The 13,453-nt window shown below is 38.7% G+C and overlaps 1 protein-coding gene across 3 annotated transcripts in view; it reads left to right on the forward strand.

The window, feature by feature from the left end:
• Nucleotides 1–13,453, forward strand: part of FGD6 (FYVE, RhoGEF and PH domain containing 6) — a 109,949-nt gene that overhangs the window by 95,966 nt on the left and 530 nt on the right. For all 3 annotated transcript variants that reach the window (XM_060112218.1, XM_060112220.1, XM_060112219.1), the window contains 6 exons: nucleotides 821–923; nucleotides 1,408–1,554; nucleotides 2,389–2,491; nucleotides 4,214–4,341; nucleotides 10,543–10,671; nucleotides 11,289–11,437. In XM_060112218.1, the coding sequence (XP_059968201.1) occupies nucleotides 821–923; nucleotides 1,408–1,554; nucleotides 2,389–2,491; nucleotides 4,214–4,341; nucleotides 10,543–10,671; nucleotides 11,289–11,437 (759 nt within the window). The remainder of the gene's footprint in view (nucleotides 1–820; nucleotides 924–1,407; nucleotides 1,555–2,388; nucleotides 2,492–4,213; nucleotides 4,342–10,542; nucleotides 10,672–11,288; nucleotides 11,438–13,453) is intronic.

A 13,453-nucleotide genomic window follows, 5' to 3' on the forward strand; every position in this document is an offset into this window, starting at 1 on the left:
AAATTCTGTCTCTACAAACACACGCACATACACACACAGTACGTAAAATGTGCCTCTCCCTCTTGAGTATGCAAAACAAAATGGGCGATACCAGTGATGATTCTGAGTTACCATAGCATTTTTTTAAGAGGGAGGTGTGGTTGCAAAAACGGAGAACAAGAATGTGTTTTTCTGAGCAGGCTTTCCCCCTATTTCGCCCATTTCCATCTACATTCGAGTCACATAGCTCCTGATGAACTGAGGGTTAAGAACAGAAAATGTGATGGGCCAAATAGGTAGAGGAACCCTAACAACCACTGAAGGCTATTTCCCTTATTAACCACTCCTTCAACATCTATTTATGACACCAAAAATATGTTTCCTTGACTCCAGTGCCCTTTCTAGAATATTTAGTAACCTAAAAATATTTAGTATTCTATGCTGTCAATTTGGATTTGAAACTTGATTTCTTGGAATATTTTTAGATTCTAGGACTATATCTCAGGAAACTCCTTGGTTATATAAATAATCATAATTATTAATTGCATGAATAGCCCTTAAGCCAAACAAAAATACCTCCAAATTTAGGAGACTTCAAAAGCCATTCCGTAGAAAGCGGTATTTTTGGAAAGAAAAAAAGCATTGTGTTTGCTAAAATGCCGTGTGTTCTCTAATGCCTGCTCTGATTATTTGTGCACATAAACCTCAGAGTTGTTGCCTGTGACTAGCATTGTTGGAGGGTGGTGGAATCTGTTGCCATGGCAGAAGGAAAAGACGTAAGAAAAAGGCAAAGAATAAAAGCTGACATCTGGTTGACAGAACTCTCTTTTGCCCCCAACAGTTCTGCCCCAGAAAGGGATGAATGGCTAGAAGCGATTTCCAGGTCAATAGAAGAGTACACCAAGAAAAGAACCACATTCTGTCCTAGTAGGAGTCTTGATGAGGTATTGTCTTTTCCTTCTTATGTTTTTGCAGTGCATTTCAAATCGTTTTTACCTTCAAGAAACTTTTCCCAGGGGGTTAGAAAAGCAACATGTGTTTCACAGAAGGATTGGAGGTGTGTGCGTAATTTCAGCGCTAAATATTCATTCTGTTAATGTCTAACTACAAGTCTATGATAGCGTATAGTGCATTCATATTTTTTCTAGTTTTAAAACCTCATTGTAGAAAATACAATATAGTTTAAGGAAGAAACTAATTGGCTGTTATTGCACTACCACAGGCATCTTTTAAAGTTAATTTTGCACTAGAGGATTGTTGGAATGTAGCTAATCTTAATATCCTAATAACGTGAAAAATATGATAGCTCATATTTCATCCACATCCTTAATGATGCCATCAGCACTGTGAGCTGCCAGTCCAAATAAAAAGGCTTGATGCTGTAGCAGGCAGTGTGCATAGAGATCATCAGAAGTCATTCTTCCACAGGCTGACTCAGAAAATAAAGACGAAGTTAGTCCTCTTGGATCCAAGGCTCCCATCTGGATTCCTGATACCAGAGCTACGATGTGTATGATCTGCACAAGTGAATTTACTCTGACCTGGAGACGACATCACTGCCGGGCCTGCGGAAAGGTTGGAGAGGATCACACTCACCTCCCTTGTGATTTTCAATAGCTCTAAGCTGCACATAACGAAGAAGCACGTTTCTCCTTGTAAACCATTGGGGGTGGGGGGAGACACTGAATCGTGGCTGATATCTCCTCTACATATTTAGGCACAAGGCAATCTTATTAGGGAACTTAGCTCTTCCTAGCCCAAGATTACTTCAGAATGTCAATAATAGATCATGTTCATTTTTTAAAAAACTAATAAATTCAAATTAAATAGATGCTCACATTTACAGATAATTATTGAAACTGCATTTATCTAAATACTAAGTTCTTAATAGGAGGAAACTTTCAGTGTTGAAGTTATCACTAGTGATGTTTCTAAGTCTTCATGACGTTATTAGTAAAATGAGCATCATAACAATGACATCCGAGAGTTACTGTAAAGATTTAATGGGTCTTATTTAGACAGCATGTAATCTGGGCCAGACACTGGGAAGAGGCACAGCAGAGGTGTTCATAGTTGCAGCAGTGATGATGACAGTGATGATGATGACGAAGATGGTAAATACAGCTAACATAGGACTTACTACACACCGGGCACTGTTCTAAACATTTTGCACATGTTAACTCCTTTAGTATATTATTATCTGTAGTAAGCACTCAGTAATAATCTGTGGCCTCTTCAAATGTGGTATTGTGTGTGAGTTCCCTACATGCCTGAGCTCCACTGAATTTTTATTCAGACTCAGTGACTATGAAAAGGTTTTGAAAAGTAGACAGAACTATAAATTCTAACATAACTGGTGGTTTAGATACAAAGGTTATTCTAAATGAAATAATTCCAATGTGTTTTCAGATTGTATGCCAAGCTTGTTCATCAAATAAATATGGATTAGATTACCTGAAAAATCAACCAGCAAGAGTATGTGAACATTGTTTCCAAGAACTGCAGAAATTAGGTAATATATAAGTAAAGATTTAATTGAAAATTCCATTATTCCCCAGATACTTTCAGGCAACCTTCTGAAAGAATCATCTTAGGCACATTAGCAAAATGATTGGTGATACTTCTCTCAAAATATTAAGTATCTTGCTTTCTTAACTTAGTTCAGCTTTCTTAACTCATATTTTGTGGTAATTCCAAGAAAGGTTGGACTGAAACTTATTTTTACTCTGAAAATGGTTTTGCTGAGGATCCTGATTATAGAAATGTAATCACAGGATAAAATGCTTGGAGTAGTTATAGGGGAACTTTAACTTCCAAATAATTTTCAAGTTTCTAGTTTCACAACTGTGTGCTCATTACAAATCATTTTTATCTATTAGTAAAGTAATTCTCTATGGAAACATACTAGGTAGAACTTTGTTAGCCTTATTCTAATCACTTGGACTGATGTAGTGAGGTTTTATTTTACATCTAAATGTGCAGCTTTTCGCCAACTACAAAATGATAAATCATATCTGCCTGTTCATTATTTGCAAGTATCCATCCCTACAGTTAAGGTGAATGCAGTTCAGGTCTATATTTTAGGACGAGATCCTGAAACTTAAAGGATCTAAATTTTTAAAAGATTATCCTTCATTTTGATGAAGAATAGCTTTTCGTCATCAATGAGAATATCTAAATGAATATAACTAGATGACATGCCATTTCAGAATCCATATATTTATAGAGGAATCGTTTGTTATTATCTATATACATTTTCCAAAAAGACACGTCCACCTAATCTTTTGCCACCCTTATGTTCCTCCCTTTGTTCTCCGGTTATATAATATACGCTCAAACATTCATTTTTGAATACTCCTCCCTCATCACACACACCCATTTGGTCAGTAAATCTTGTCAAATTTATGTTTGAAAAACCTGTCTTGCTCTTGAATTCTTTATCCACCTCAGCCCTAACAAAGCCTTCATTATCTTTCATGTGGACTACTGTCCTAATTTCCTAACAGGTTTTTCTGCTGCAAATCCTTCCTCTTTCCTACTGCCAGATTTATTTTTCTAAATTCAGTCTGCTCGTGTTACTTCCCAGCCCAAAAGGCCTTTGATTTCCCACTGCCTAAAAGACAGTCCTTAGAACCAGCCATTTTTTTCCCAGCCTCACCTCCAAATAGATGAACTAATTTCATATCTGTGTACTTTTGCTTATGCTGACTTGTCTTCATGGAGTGTTCTTCCTCCACTTTTTAGCTTGGCAAACTCCTACTTATACCTTAACGCTAACTCAAAACTCTCATTCTTTTCCCAGCTTTCCTTGAACCTCTGCAGTGAAAATTAATTACTTCCTCATCTTGTCTCATAGTCCCTTTTCTATCATTTTGTTCATTGTAATATTATTTGGTCATGTATCTGGATACTAAATGATGTTGTCAGTTTGGTTTTTTTTTAAAGTCAGGAGGGAAATTTTTTCAATTTTTTATAAAGTTGGTAGTACATAAACATGTTTCAGAATTCTTAAGGCGCAAAAGGTCAATCCTTTCATATGGCTTGCAGTTGAAAAAGTATAAAATCATAGACATTGGGAAGTCTTCCTCCCACTCAACTTCTAGCCTGGGGAAGTGTCATAAGTTTCTTCAGTATCCTTCCATGGATATTTATGCAACAACGTTTATTGATTTGGATTAAATTGAATTGCAGAATGCTTACCATTGGTTATATAAGTGTACCCGATTTGTTTTAGATCACCAGCACTCTCCTAAGATTGGATCTCCTGGAAATCACAAATCTCCTTCAAGCACCTTATCATCAGTCTTACATAGTATTCCATCAGGGAGGAAACAGAAAAAAATCCCAGCTGCTCTCAAAGAAGTAAGTGTTTCCATTAGACTTGCAACCCGATAGAGGCTGAATTATTCATACACTTATAATACACTATTTTTCTTTCATAAAGGAAGATGTCATTTCCCACCACTATTAAGACATGCATTTTAATACTGGTAATGGATGTGGTTGAGGCCTCACTATCTTGCTTGATCTCCCTTATGACCTGAGTCATTTAGAAAATGCCTGTTGAAAGGTTTGGAGAACATTTTATAGCAATGATAGAAAGGAAAGATAACTTGGACACGTGTGAATTTTTAAAATTACTTTGAGGAGACCCCTTCCTTTCTCCTTTGAGGAGAGGGAAGAAGTCTACAGAATATTTGGGGCATTTTATTAGCATTTACTCATCTGCATGGCTTGTTTTTTATAGGCATTAGTTGGTTATATACAGCTGATATCACTGATAGTACGTTGTTCTTCCTTTAACTTAAAAAAATTTTAAGTGATAATAGACTACAGAGTTAGACCTGCCACTGGACTAAATCCACAGGCATCAATGATATCCTATCCCAGTTCCTCAAAATCAGGTGTTCAGTCAGCCAGTGTCAAGAATTCAGACAGTCCTGCCTTTCTGGTCACGCCTATTTTGATTTTTATTAATTAGTTCTACCTATGCTAGTTCTGTGGCCAGGAGAGTAGTTTTAAATTCTGTTCTCTTGCTTGGTTGCTGTGGAGGTCTTCTATCATGGAAAAGTAAACAGCTCTAAAACTTTTACCAGGATCATGTTTCTCATGTAAAGTTGAGTGTATTTCATCATGGCCATTGAAACACTAGGCAGTGATTTATAGCCAATCTCATGATATAGTAAGAATAGGACTTACAGTTCCATTTGCCAAGTTTCATGTGGAACTGGGTAAGCCAACTGAGTGAATACCCCTGAACTCTATTTCTTCCATCACACAGTTCCTGAATCTATATCTACATTCAAAAACCTTAAGGTTCTTAACCAACCAAATTAATGTTAAGTTCTCTGTAATTTTTCACCTCTCCATGCTGATGTCACATTTTAAAAATATAATTCTTACCTGTGCTCCCCTCTTTAGTCGAAACTCCACAGCACTGGCTACCAAAGCTCATTATGGTCTATAGACTAGACTCAACCTAATGCCAATCCTTTTTTGTACATCCTTCCACCCAGCCACACAAACAGGCCTTCCTGGCTGCAGCCATTTCTCCCTTGACTCCACTGGTTCTCAAAGCATCCTCCAGAGCGGCAGCGGCACCGCCTGGGAACTTACAGAAACGCAGATTCCTGGACCCACCCACACTGCATGGAATCAGAAACTTTAACCAGCGTTCTTGGTGATTCAGATATGTGTCTACTAAAGTTTGAGAGCCATTGCCTTGCTCCTTTGTGGTCACATGGGGAAATTTATCCAGTGAAGTGCTGTAAAAGTCAAAGTAGTCTCCTCAGAAAGCTGTGTTTTTTGTCTTTTTTAAAAAAAAAACTGAGGTGATATTCACATAACATATAATTAACCATTTTAAAATATACAGTTCAGTAGTAGTTGGTGTATTCACAGTGATGTGTAACTGACATATTGCTCCAATTTCAAAACTTTTTCATCACCTCATAAGAATACCGTGTCTGGGCTTCCCTGGTGGCTTGGTGGTTGAGAGTCCGCCTGCCGATGCAGGGGACGCGGGTTCGTGCCCCGGTCCGGGAAGATCCCACGTGCTGCGGAGCGGCTGGGCCCGTGAGCCATGGCCGCTGAGCCTGTGCGTCCAGAGCCTGTGCCCCGCAACGGGAGAGGCCACAGCAGTGAGAGGCCCGCCTACCGCAAAAAAAAAAAAAAGAATACCGTGTCTGCTAAGTAATCAGTCCCCACTACCCCCTCCCTCCAACCCCTGGCAACCATGGATCTGCTCTATGTATTTGCCTATTCTGGATCTATCATATAAAAGGAGTCATACAATATATGACCCTTGTGTCTGGCTTCACTCACTTAGCACAATGTTTTTGAGGTTCATCTGAGTTATAGCATGTGTCAGCACTTTGTTTCTTTTTATGTCTGAATAGTACTCCTTTTTATGTACGTACTACAACTTAACCATTCATCGGTTGATGGACACTTGGGTTGTTTCCACCTTTTGGCTATTGTGAATAATGCTGCTATAAACATTTGTGTACAGATTTCCATGTGGACCTATGTTTCCATTTGTCTTGGTTATATACCTAGGAGTGAAATTGTTTGATCATACAGTAATTCTATATTTAACTTTTTGAGGAATTAGGGAGTTGTGTTCTTATTCCAGTGATGTTCAGTACATTTTTAGAAATTCCTCTTTTTTAAAATTACATACATTCAGAGCCTCAGCACCCTCAGTAATGGCAGGCTGCATCTCTTGAGTTGGATTTCATTCATTCATTCATTCATTCATTTATTTATTTTTTGCGGTACGTGGGCCTCTCACTGTTGTGGCCTCTCCCGTTGCGGAGCACAGGCTCTGGATGCGCAGGCTCAGCGGCCATGGCTCACGGGCCCAGCCGCTCCGCAGCATGTGGGATCTTCCCGGACCGGGGCACGAACCCGTGTCCCCTGCATCGGCAGGCGGACTCTCAACCACTGCGCCACCAGGGAAGCCCTATTTTTTATTTTTATTTTTTATTTGTTATTTATTTCCTTTTTAAAATTTATTTATTTAATTTATTTAATTTTGGCTGCTTTGGTTCTTCATTGCTGTGCATGGCTTCTCTAGTTGCTGCAAGCGGGGGCTACTCTTTGGTGCGGTACGTGGACTTCTCATAGCGGTGGCTTCTATTGTTGCACAGCACGGGCTCTAGGCACGTGGGCTTCAGTAGTTGTGGCTCATGGGCTAACTAATTGTGGCTCGTGGGCTCTAGAGCGCAGGCTCAGTAGTTGTGGCGCATGGGCTTAGTTGCTCTGCGGCATGTGGGATCTTCCCGGACCAGGGCTCAAAACCGTGTCCCCTGCATTGGCAGGCGGATTCTTAACCACTGCCCCACCAGGGAAACCCATTTATTTTTTAAATAAATCATTGGAAGGAAAGTTTTGTGAATCAATTAGTTGATTAAGCTGGTTAACACCAATTTTGCTTTTAAAAAGATAATAGAGGACTATGTATGACTATTCAGTATTGGGATTAATCTTGTATGGCTAATAAATTAATTGTAAAATATTCCAAAAGAGTAATGTACCAAATATTTTGGGCAATGATAGTAACACTTAACATAAGTACATAGTGGGTATCCCAGTGTGACTACATTTTAAGAGAAACTTCCTTTAAATATAAACATTTTAGTTTTTTTTTTTTAAATTACTTAGTAGTCTTATACAGGGATGTTATTTCTGTATACAAATGTACTTGCACTTGAGAGATATTTCTAATTTAACATTAGATATAAATTTTCCACTTGGGACTTCTCTGGCAGTCCAGTGGTTAAGACTCCATGCTCCCAATGCAGGGGGCATGGGTTCGATCTCTGGTCAGGGGACTAAGATGCCGCATGCCACCTGGTGTGGCCAATAAATAAATAAATAAATAAAATTTCCACTAAACAATATATCATCCTTTTTATGAAATGTATAAGAAATAAATACAATTACTACATGATTAAAGATATACTTTAAAATTCATAGACCCCATCTCTATTAGTCTTCTATTGCTTTGTACCAAATTACCACAAATGTAGTGGCTTAAAACAACACACATTTATAATCTCAGGAGCTTAGATGGGATCTCTTTAGGGCGGCAGTCAATGTGTTGCCAGTGTTGAGTTCTCATCTGGAGGCTGACTAGGGAAAGATCTACCCTGCTCCTAGGGGCTGCCCTTAGCTCCTTGCCACCTGGGCCTCCCCACATGTCTGTTTACTTCTTCAAAGCCAGCATGGTAGAAAGTCTCTAGAGCCAGTCTGCTAGCAAGATGGAGTCTTATGTAATGTAATATAATCATGGGAGTGATAGCCCATCACCTTCACCATATTCTATTGGTTAGGAGCAGTCACAGGTCCTGCCCACACTGGAGGGGAGGAGATGCTACAACAGCCTGATTCTCAATGGGAAGCCACCTTGGGAGTCTGTTCACCATACCACCAATAAGGCAGTTCCTAAACTTGGCTTTTATATCTCTATTTTTCCTATATTTAAAAAGAGAGGGCCTCCCTGGTGGCGCAGTGGTTAAGAGTCCGCCTGCCGATGCAGGGGATACGGGTTCGTGCCCCGGTCTGGGAGGATCCCATATGCCGCGGAGCGGCTGGGCCCGTGAGCCATGGCCGCTGGGCCTGCGCATCCGGAGCCTGTGCTCCGCAACGGGAGAGGCCACAACAGTGAGAGGCCCACATACCGCAAAAAGAAAAAAAAAAAAAAAAAAAAAGAAAAGTTTCAACTGCCACATTATAATCACTGAAGGCTTACTGTCTTTTACCTAGAGATTGAAACACTTTCCGCCTTTTATGAAGCAAAACAAGCTTCTTTTCTTTTAGACCAAAATTTGGGGAGCAGAAACTGATCTTTAAAATCACCATTAAGGGACTTCCCATGTGGTCCAGTGGTTAAGAATTTGCCTTCCAATACAGGGGACTTGGGTTCGATCCCTGGTCAGGGAACAAAGATTGTACATGTCACGGGGCAACTAAGCCCGCGTGCCACAACTACAGAGCCCACATGCTCTGGAGCCCAGGAGCCACAGCTAGAGAGAAGCCCGAGTGCTGCAACTAAGAGCCCTCATGCATCAACGAAAGATCCTGCGTGCCACAATAAGACCCGACACAGCCAAAAATAATAAATAAATAAATAAATAATTTTAAAAAAATCACCATTAATAATAGAATTTTCTGGGAATTCCCTGGTGGTCCAGTGGTTAGGACTCTGTGCTTTCACTGCCAGGGCCCGGGTTTGATCCCTGGTCAGGAAACTAAGATCCCGCAAGCCACGCAGGCATGGCCAAAAAAAAAAAAAAAAGAATTTTCTATTTACTTTTGTATTGATAAAGTTTTTAGAAATCCAAAAAGTTATTTCAGGAACTGAGTTAAAGGTTTAAGTAATTTTCCCTAACACCCAAAATAAGAAGAGCAATAAACAATATATACTGTCCCAAAATACAGCTTTAAAAAGGCATTTTTCTGGAGTGGGTGTGGAGAAAAGGGAACCCTCTTGCACTCTTGGTGGGAATGTAAGTTGATACAGCCACTATGGAGAACAGTATGGAGGTTCCTTAAAAAGCTAAAACTAGAGCTACCATATGACCCAGCAATCCCACTACTGGGCATATACCCTGAGAAAACCATAATTCAAAAAGAGTCATGTACCACAATGTTCATTGCAGCTCTATTTACAATAGCCAGGACATGGAAGCGGCACATATATACAATGGAATATTCCTCAGCCATAAAAAGAAACGGAATTATTTGTACTTAGGTGGATGGACCTAGAGTCTGTCATACAGAGTGAAGTAAGTCAAAAAGAGAAAAACAAATACCGTATGTTATCACATATATATGGAATCTTAAAAAAAAAGGTTCTGAAGAATCTAGGGGCAGGACAGGAATGAAGATGCTGACGTAGAGAATGGACTTGAGAACATGGGGAGGGGGAAGGGTAAGCTGGGACGAAGTGAGAGAGTGGCATGGACATATATACACTACCAAATGTAAAACAGATAGCTAGTGGGAAGCAGCCACATAGCACAGCAAGATCAGCTCAGTGCTTTGTGACCACCTAGAGGGGTGGGATAGGGAGGGTGGGAGGGAGATGCAAGAGGGAGGAGATATGGGATATATGTATATGTATAGCTGATTCACTTTGTTGTACAGCAGAAACTAACACAATACTGTAAAGCAATTATACTCCAATAAAGATGTTAAAAAATAAAGTGGATGGATCTTAAAAAAAAATAAAAGGCATTTTTGACATGTGGAATTATTATTCATCTTCTGGCAACCGAGAAAATACAGGTGAACCCACAAAGAAACACATACATGCAAGCACAGTTAAACCAGGTAAAATTCTGGAATTGCTTCTAAAAGGAAGGATTTTATGCCCATGGCATGGCAGTATTCAATTTGTACAGCAGCAGATTTTGAAAATAAACAATTTCATTCTGAAACATGATATTCTTATTATGGTTATTGCTTTCAGCACCAATGATCAAAAGCAATTTTGTGATTTTAAATTTTGTTTTTGTATGAAAACTATTAAACTGTGTGTGGGGTTTGCTTACCTAGGTATCAGCGAACACAGAAGATTCTTCTATGAGTGGCTACTTGTACAGATCAAAGGGCAATAAAAAACCTTGGAAACACTTGTGGTTTGTCATAAAAAATAAAGTGCTATATACGTATGCTGCAAGTGAGGTAAGATCTGAAATCTAAACATGAATAATTTGAGGGTCTTGTTTTATAATGCTACCTGGAAATAATTACATTTGCCTAATTTGTCTCTGTTTTTTGTTTTGCTTTGCTTTGGGAGGGGGGAGATGTTGCTGTTATTTTTGACATGAACAGTGTCCTTGTTTTGTATCTAAAGAGCTCTTACTCAAAAATGTTAGGAATTTTCCATAGTGTTAAAATGTAAGTTTGGGGAGTGTCATGTGACTACTGACTACTTCACTAAAGGCAGAGGTTCGGTGGGACTGGGGTAATCACCTTTCTGAGCTACATTTTCTGCATCCATAAAATGAAAGTAATATAATTACTTACCTCCTGTGGTTGTAGAGAAATAATGTGAAATTCAGTGGATATGAACACACTGAAAACTGTCTGGCACAGTGTCTGGCTCATGGTGTAGGTGGGGCAGGGGTGTCCCAATAAATATCGTTGAATAAATGAAAGGTGAATAAGTTGCTAGAATTACCATTGTTTTATATATATGTATTTGAAACTAAATTGGAGTTACATAGATCAAGAGTTTGCAGATCTGAATTTTGTATCAATTTAGAAACCCATCTCCTTTTGTGTCTTTGTAAATTTAGGACGTGGCAGCTTTGGAGAGTCAACCTTTACTAGGATTCACTGTCACTCAAGTCAAAGATGAGAATTCAGAGTCGAGAGTGTTTCAGTTACTGCACAAAAACATGTTATTTTATGTATTCAAAGCAGATGATGCTCACTCGGCTCAGAAGTAAGTAATTTAGACGTATTTTTCTTTCATACATTAGATTTCAAGTTGTTACTTTAACTGATTGATTTTAAAAATAACCTACTTCCATGCATGGAAACAACGAAGAACTTAAATCAGACATACAATTTAGAAAGAATTTAATGTATTATTCAGACTCTTTAGAATTGTTTTAAAGACAGGCAAGAGTATCTGGAATATTTTCAGGAGGCAGAGAGGAAAAGAAAATAGGTAGTTCTGTCCAAAATATTTTGTGTACACATGACCTTCAAGGAAGCAGCATGATTCTCCTCTGCTGAAAGGAAGGGAAGCTGAGGTTATTTGACCTCTCCTCCAATGAGGTTAAGAATCTTCTCTTGAAACATTCCGGGACTTTGGCAATCCAATGATTCAATTGTGCCATGGAACAGCAGGGGTTTAAACAGCTGCTTGCTGACTTACTCCTTTGGGGAAAAGGTCAAACACATTAAGAGGCTCCCATGCTGTTCCCAATGACTGAGTAGAAAGAAATGGATATCATTTTAGGTGGAAAAGGCTGAAATAGTCTCTTCAAAATTCCAACAAGAATATTTATTTAGGTGTCATGAGATTGCTTAACATAGAGAAGCATATCTCTGTGAAACTGAGGTCCTTTCTGAACCAAACAATTCAGTTCGTCTCCCTTTCATTTGATTTTCATTTTGGCCTCACAAAATATACATTTTATTTTCACTAAGAGGTGCTCATGTTTTCTCAATAGGCTTTAAAAGTGCATGCAGATCAAAAAGAATACTTTAAATAAGCCAGGCTTGTCTTTTCTTTAGGCAGTTAAAATTAATGTACCAGAATTACACATGTTCCTGAATAATAATCAGGTACTTTTGAGTACTGAAGAATATTTTTAAATTATGACACAACTATTTTTACTTTAAAAAATAGTTACTTGGGGCTTCCCTGGTGGCGCAGTGGTTGAGAGTCCACCTGCCGATGCAGGGGACACGGGTTCGTACCCCGGTCCGGGAGGATCCCACATGCCGCGGAGCGGCTGGGCCCGTGAGCCATGGCCGCTGAGCCTGCGTGTCCAGAGCCTGTGCTCCGCAACGGGAGAGGCCACAACAGTGAGAGGCCCGCGTACCACAAAAAAAAATAAAATAAAAAAAATAATAAAAAATAGTTACTTGGATAAAATAGTAATTGCCCTAAAATTCTGTTGGATATTATATTTCTCATCATTTTTACCTGAATTCATCATCAAGCTGATAAGCTTTTGAATATATATCTTTATGTCATTAAGCTGACAAGATAGAAAGCCCTTCAAGACAGAGCTGAATGTAGTTGGGTGAAGGGTATCAGCTTACTTGTTATTTAGAATTAATACAGGCTAATTTATAAATTTCTCTTTACGTTAATATCATATGCATTGCTGTATTTGCACATTATAGAATATTAAAATGTGTTAATTTTAATGGAAACTTTTGACTTTTAAAAAGCCTTTTTATTATGGTATAACTTATATTCCATTTGCGTTTAAAAATTTTTTTTAAATTCCATCCTTAAAATGTGAGATAAATCTGCTACAGGCTACTTTTACTAATTACATTGAATGATTTCAAGTGTTCATGGTAAGTTTAGAAGCCATTACACTACTGGGGAGGTACAAAGAAACTACCTCCAAGTGCCTTCTGAATAATTGTAGCTGTGTATATTGTCAAATAAAACTTTTGAGGCAAAAGAATTTTAGAAAGACTTCTATGAAAGTGAGACACTTTTATATTGCATGCAAACTTTAGATCAACTGAGAGTAGACTACTAGATACTAGATTCCCTTTCACTGAAAATATTAGAATAGGTCTGGACTACAGATGCCCAAGGAGTCTCTGGTTGGTAGAATTAAGAGATGAGGAGACAGGGACAGAGCTAGTATTCCCAAAGGCAGAAAGGGGGTTAAATAAAGGCCTCTGCAGATATATCCACTTCCAAAATCAATTAGATGGGATCAGTAGAACTTCATAGAGCCTTTACATGGAATGGCCCCTTCCT

This window comes from Mesoplodon densirostris, chromosome 11 (assembly GCF_025265405.1).
Source record: "Mesoplodon densirostris isolate mMesDen1 chromosome 11, mMesDen1 primary haplotype, whole genome shotgun sequence".
NCBI classification, from domain to species: domain Eukaryota; kingdom Metazoa; phylum Chordata; class Mammalia; order Artiodactyla; family Ziphiidae; genus Mesoplodon; species Mesoplodon densirostris.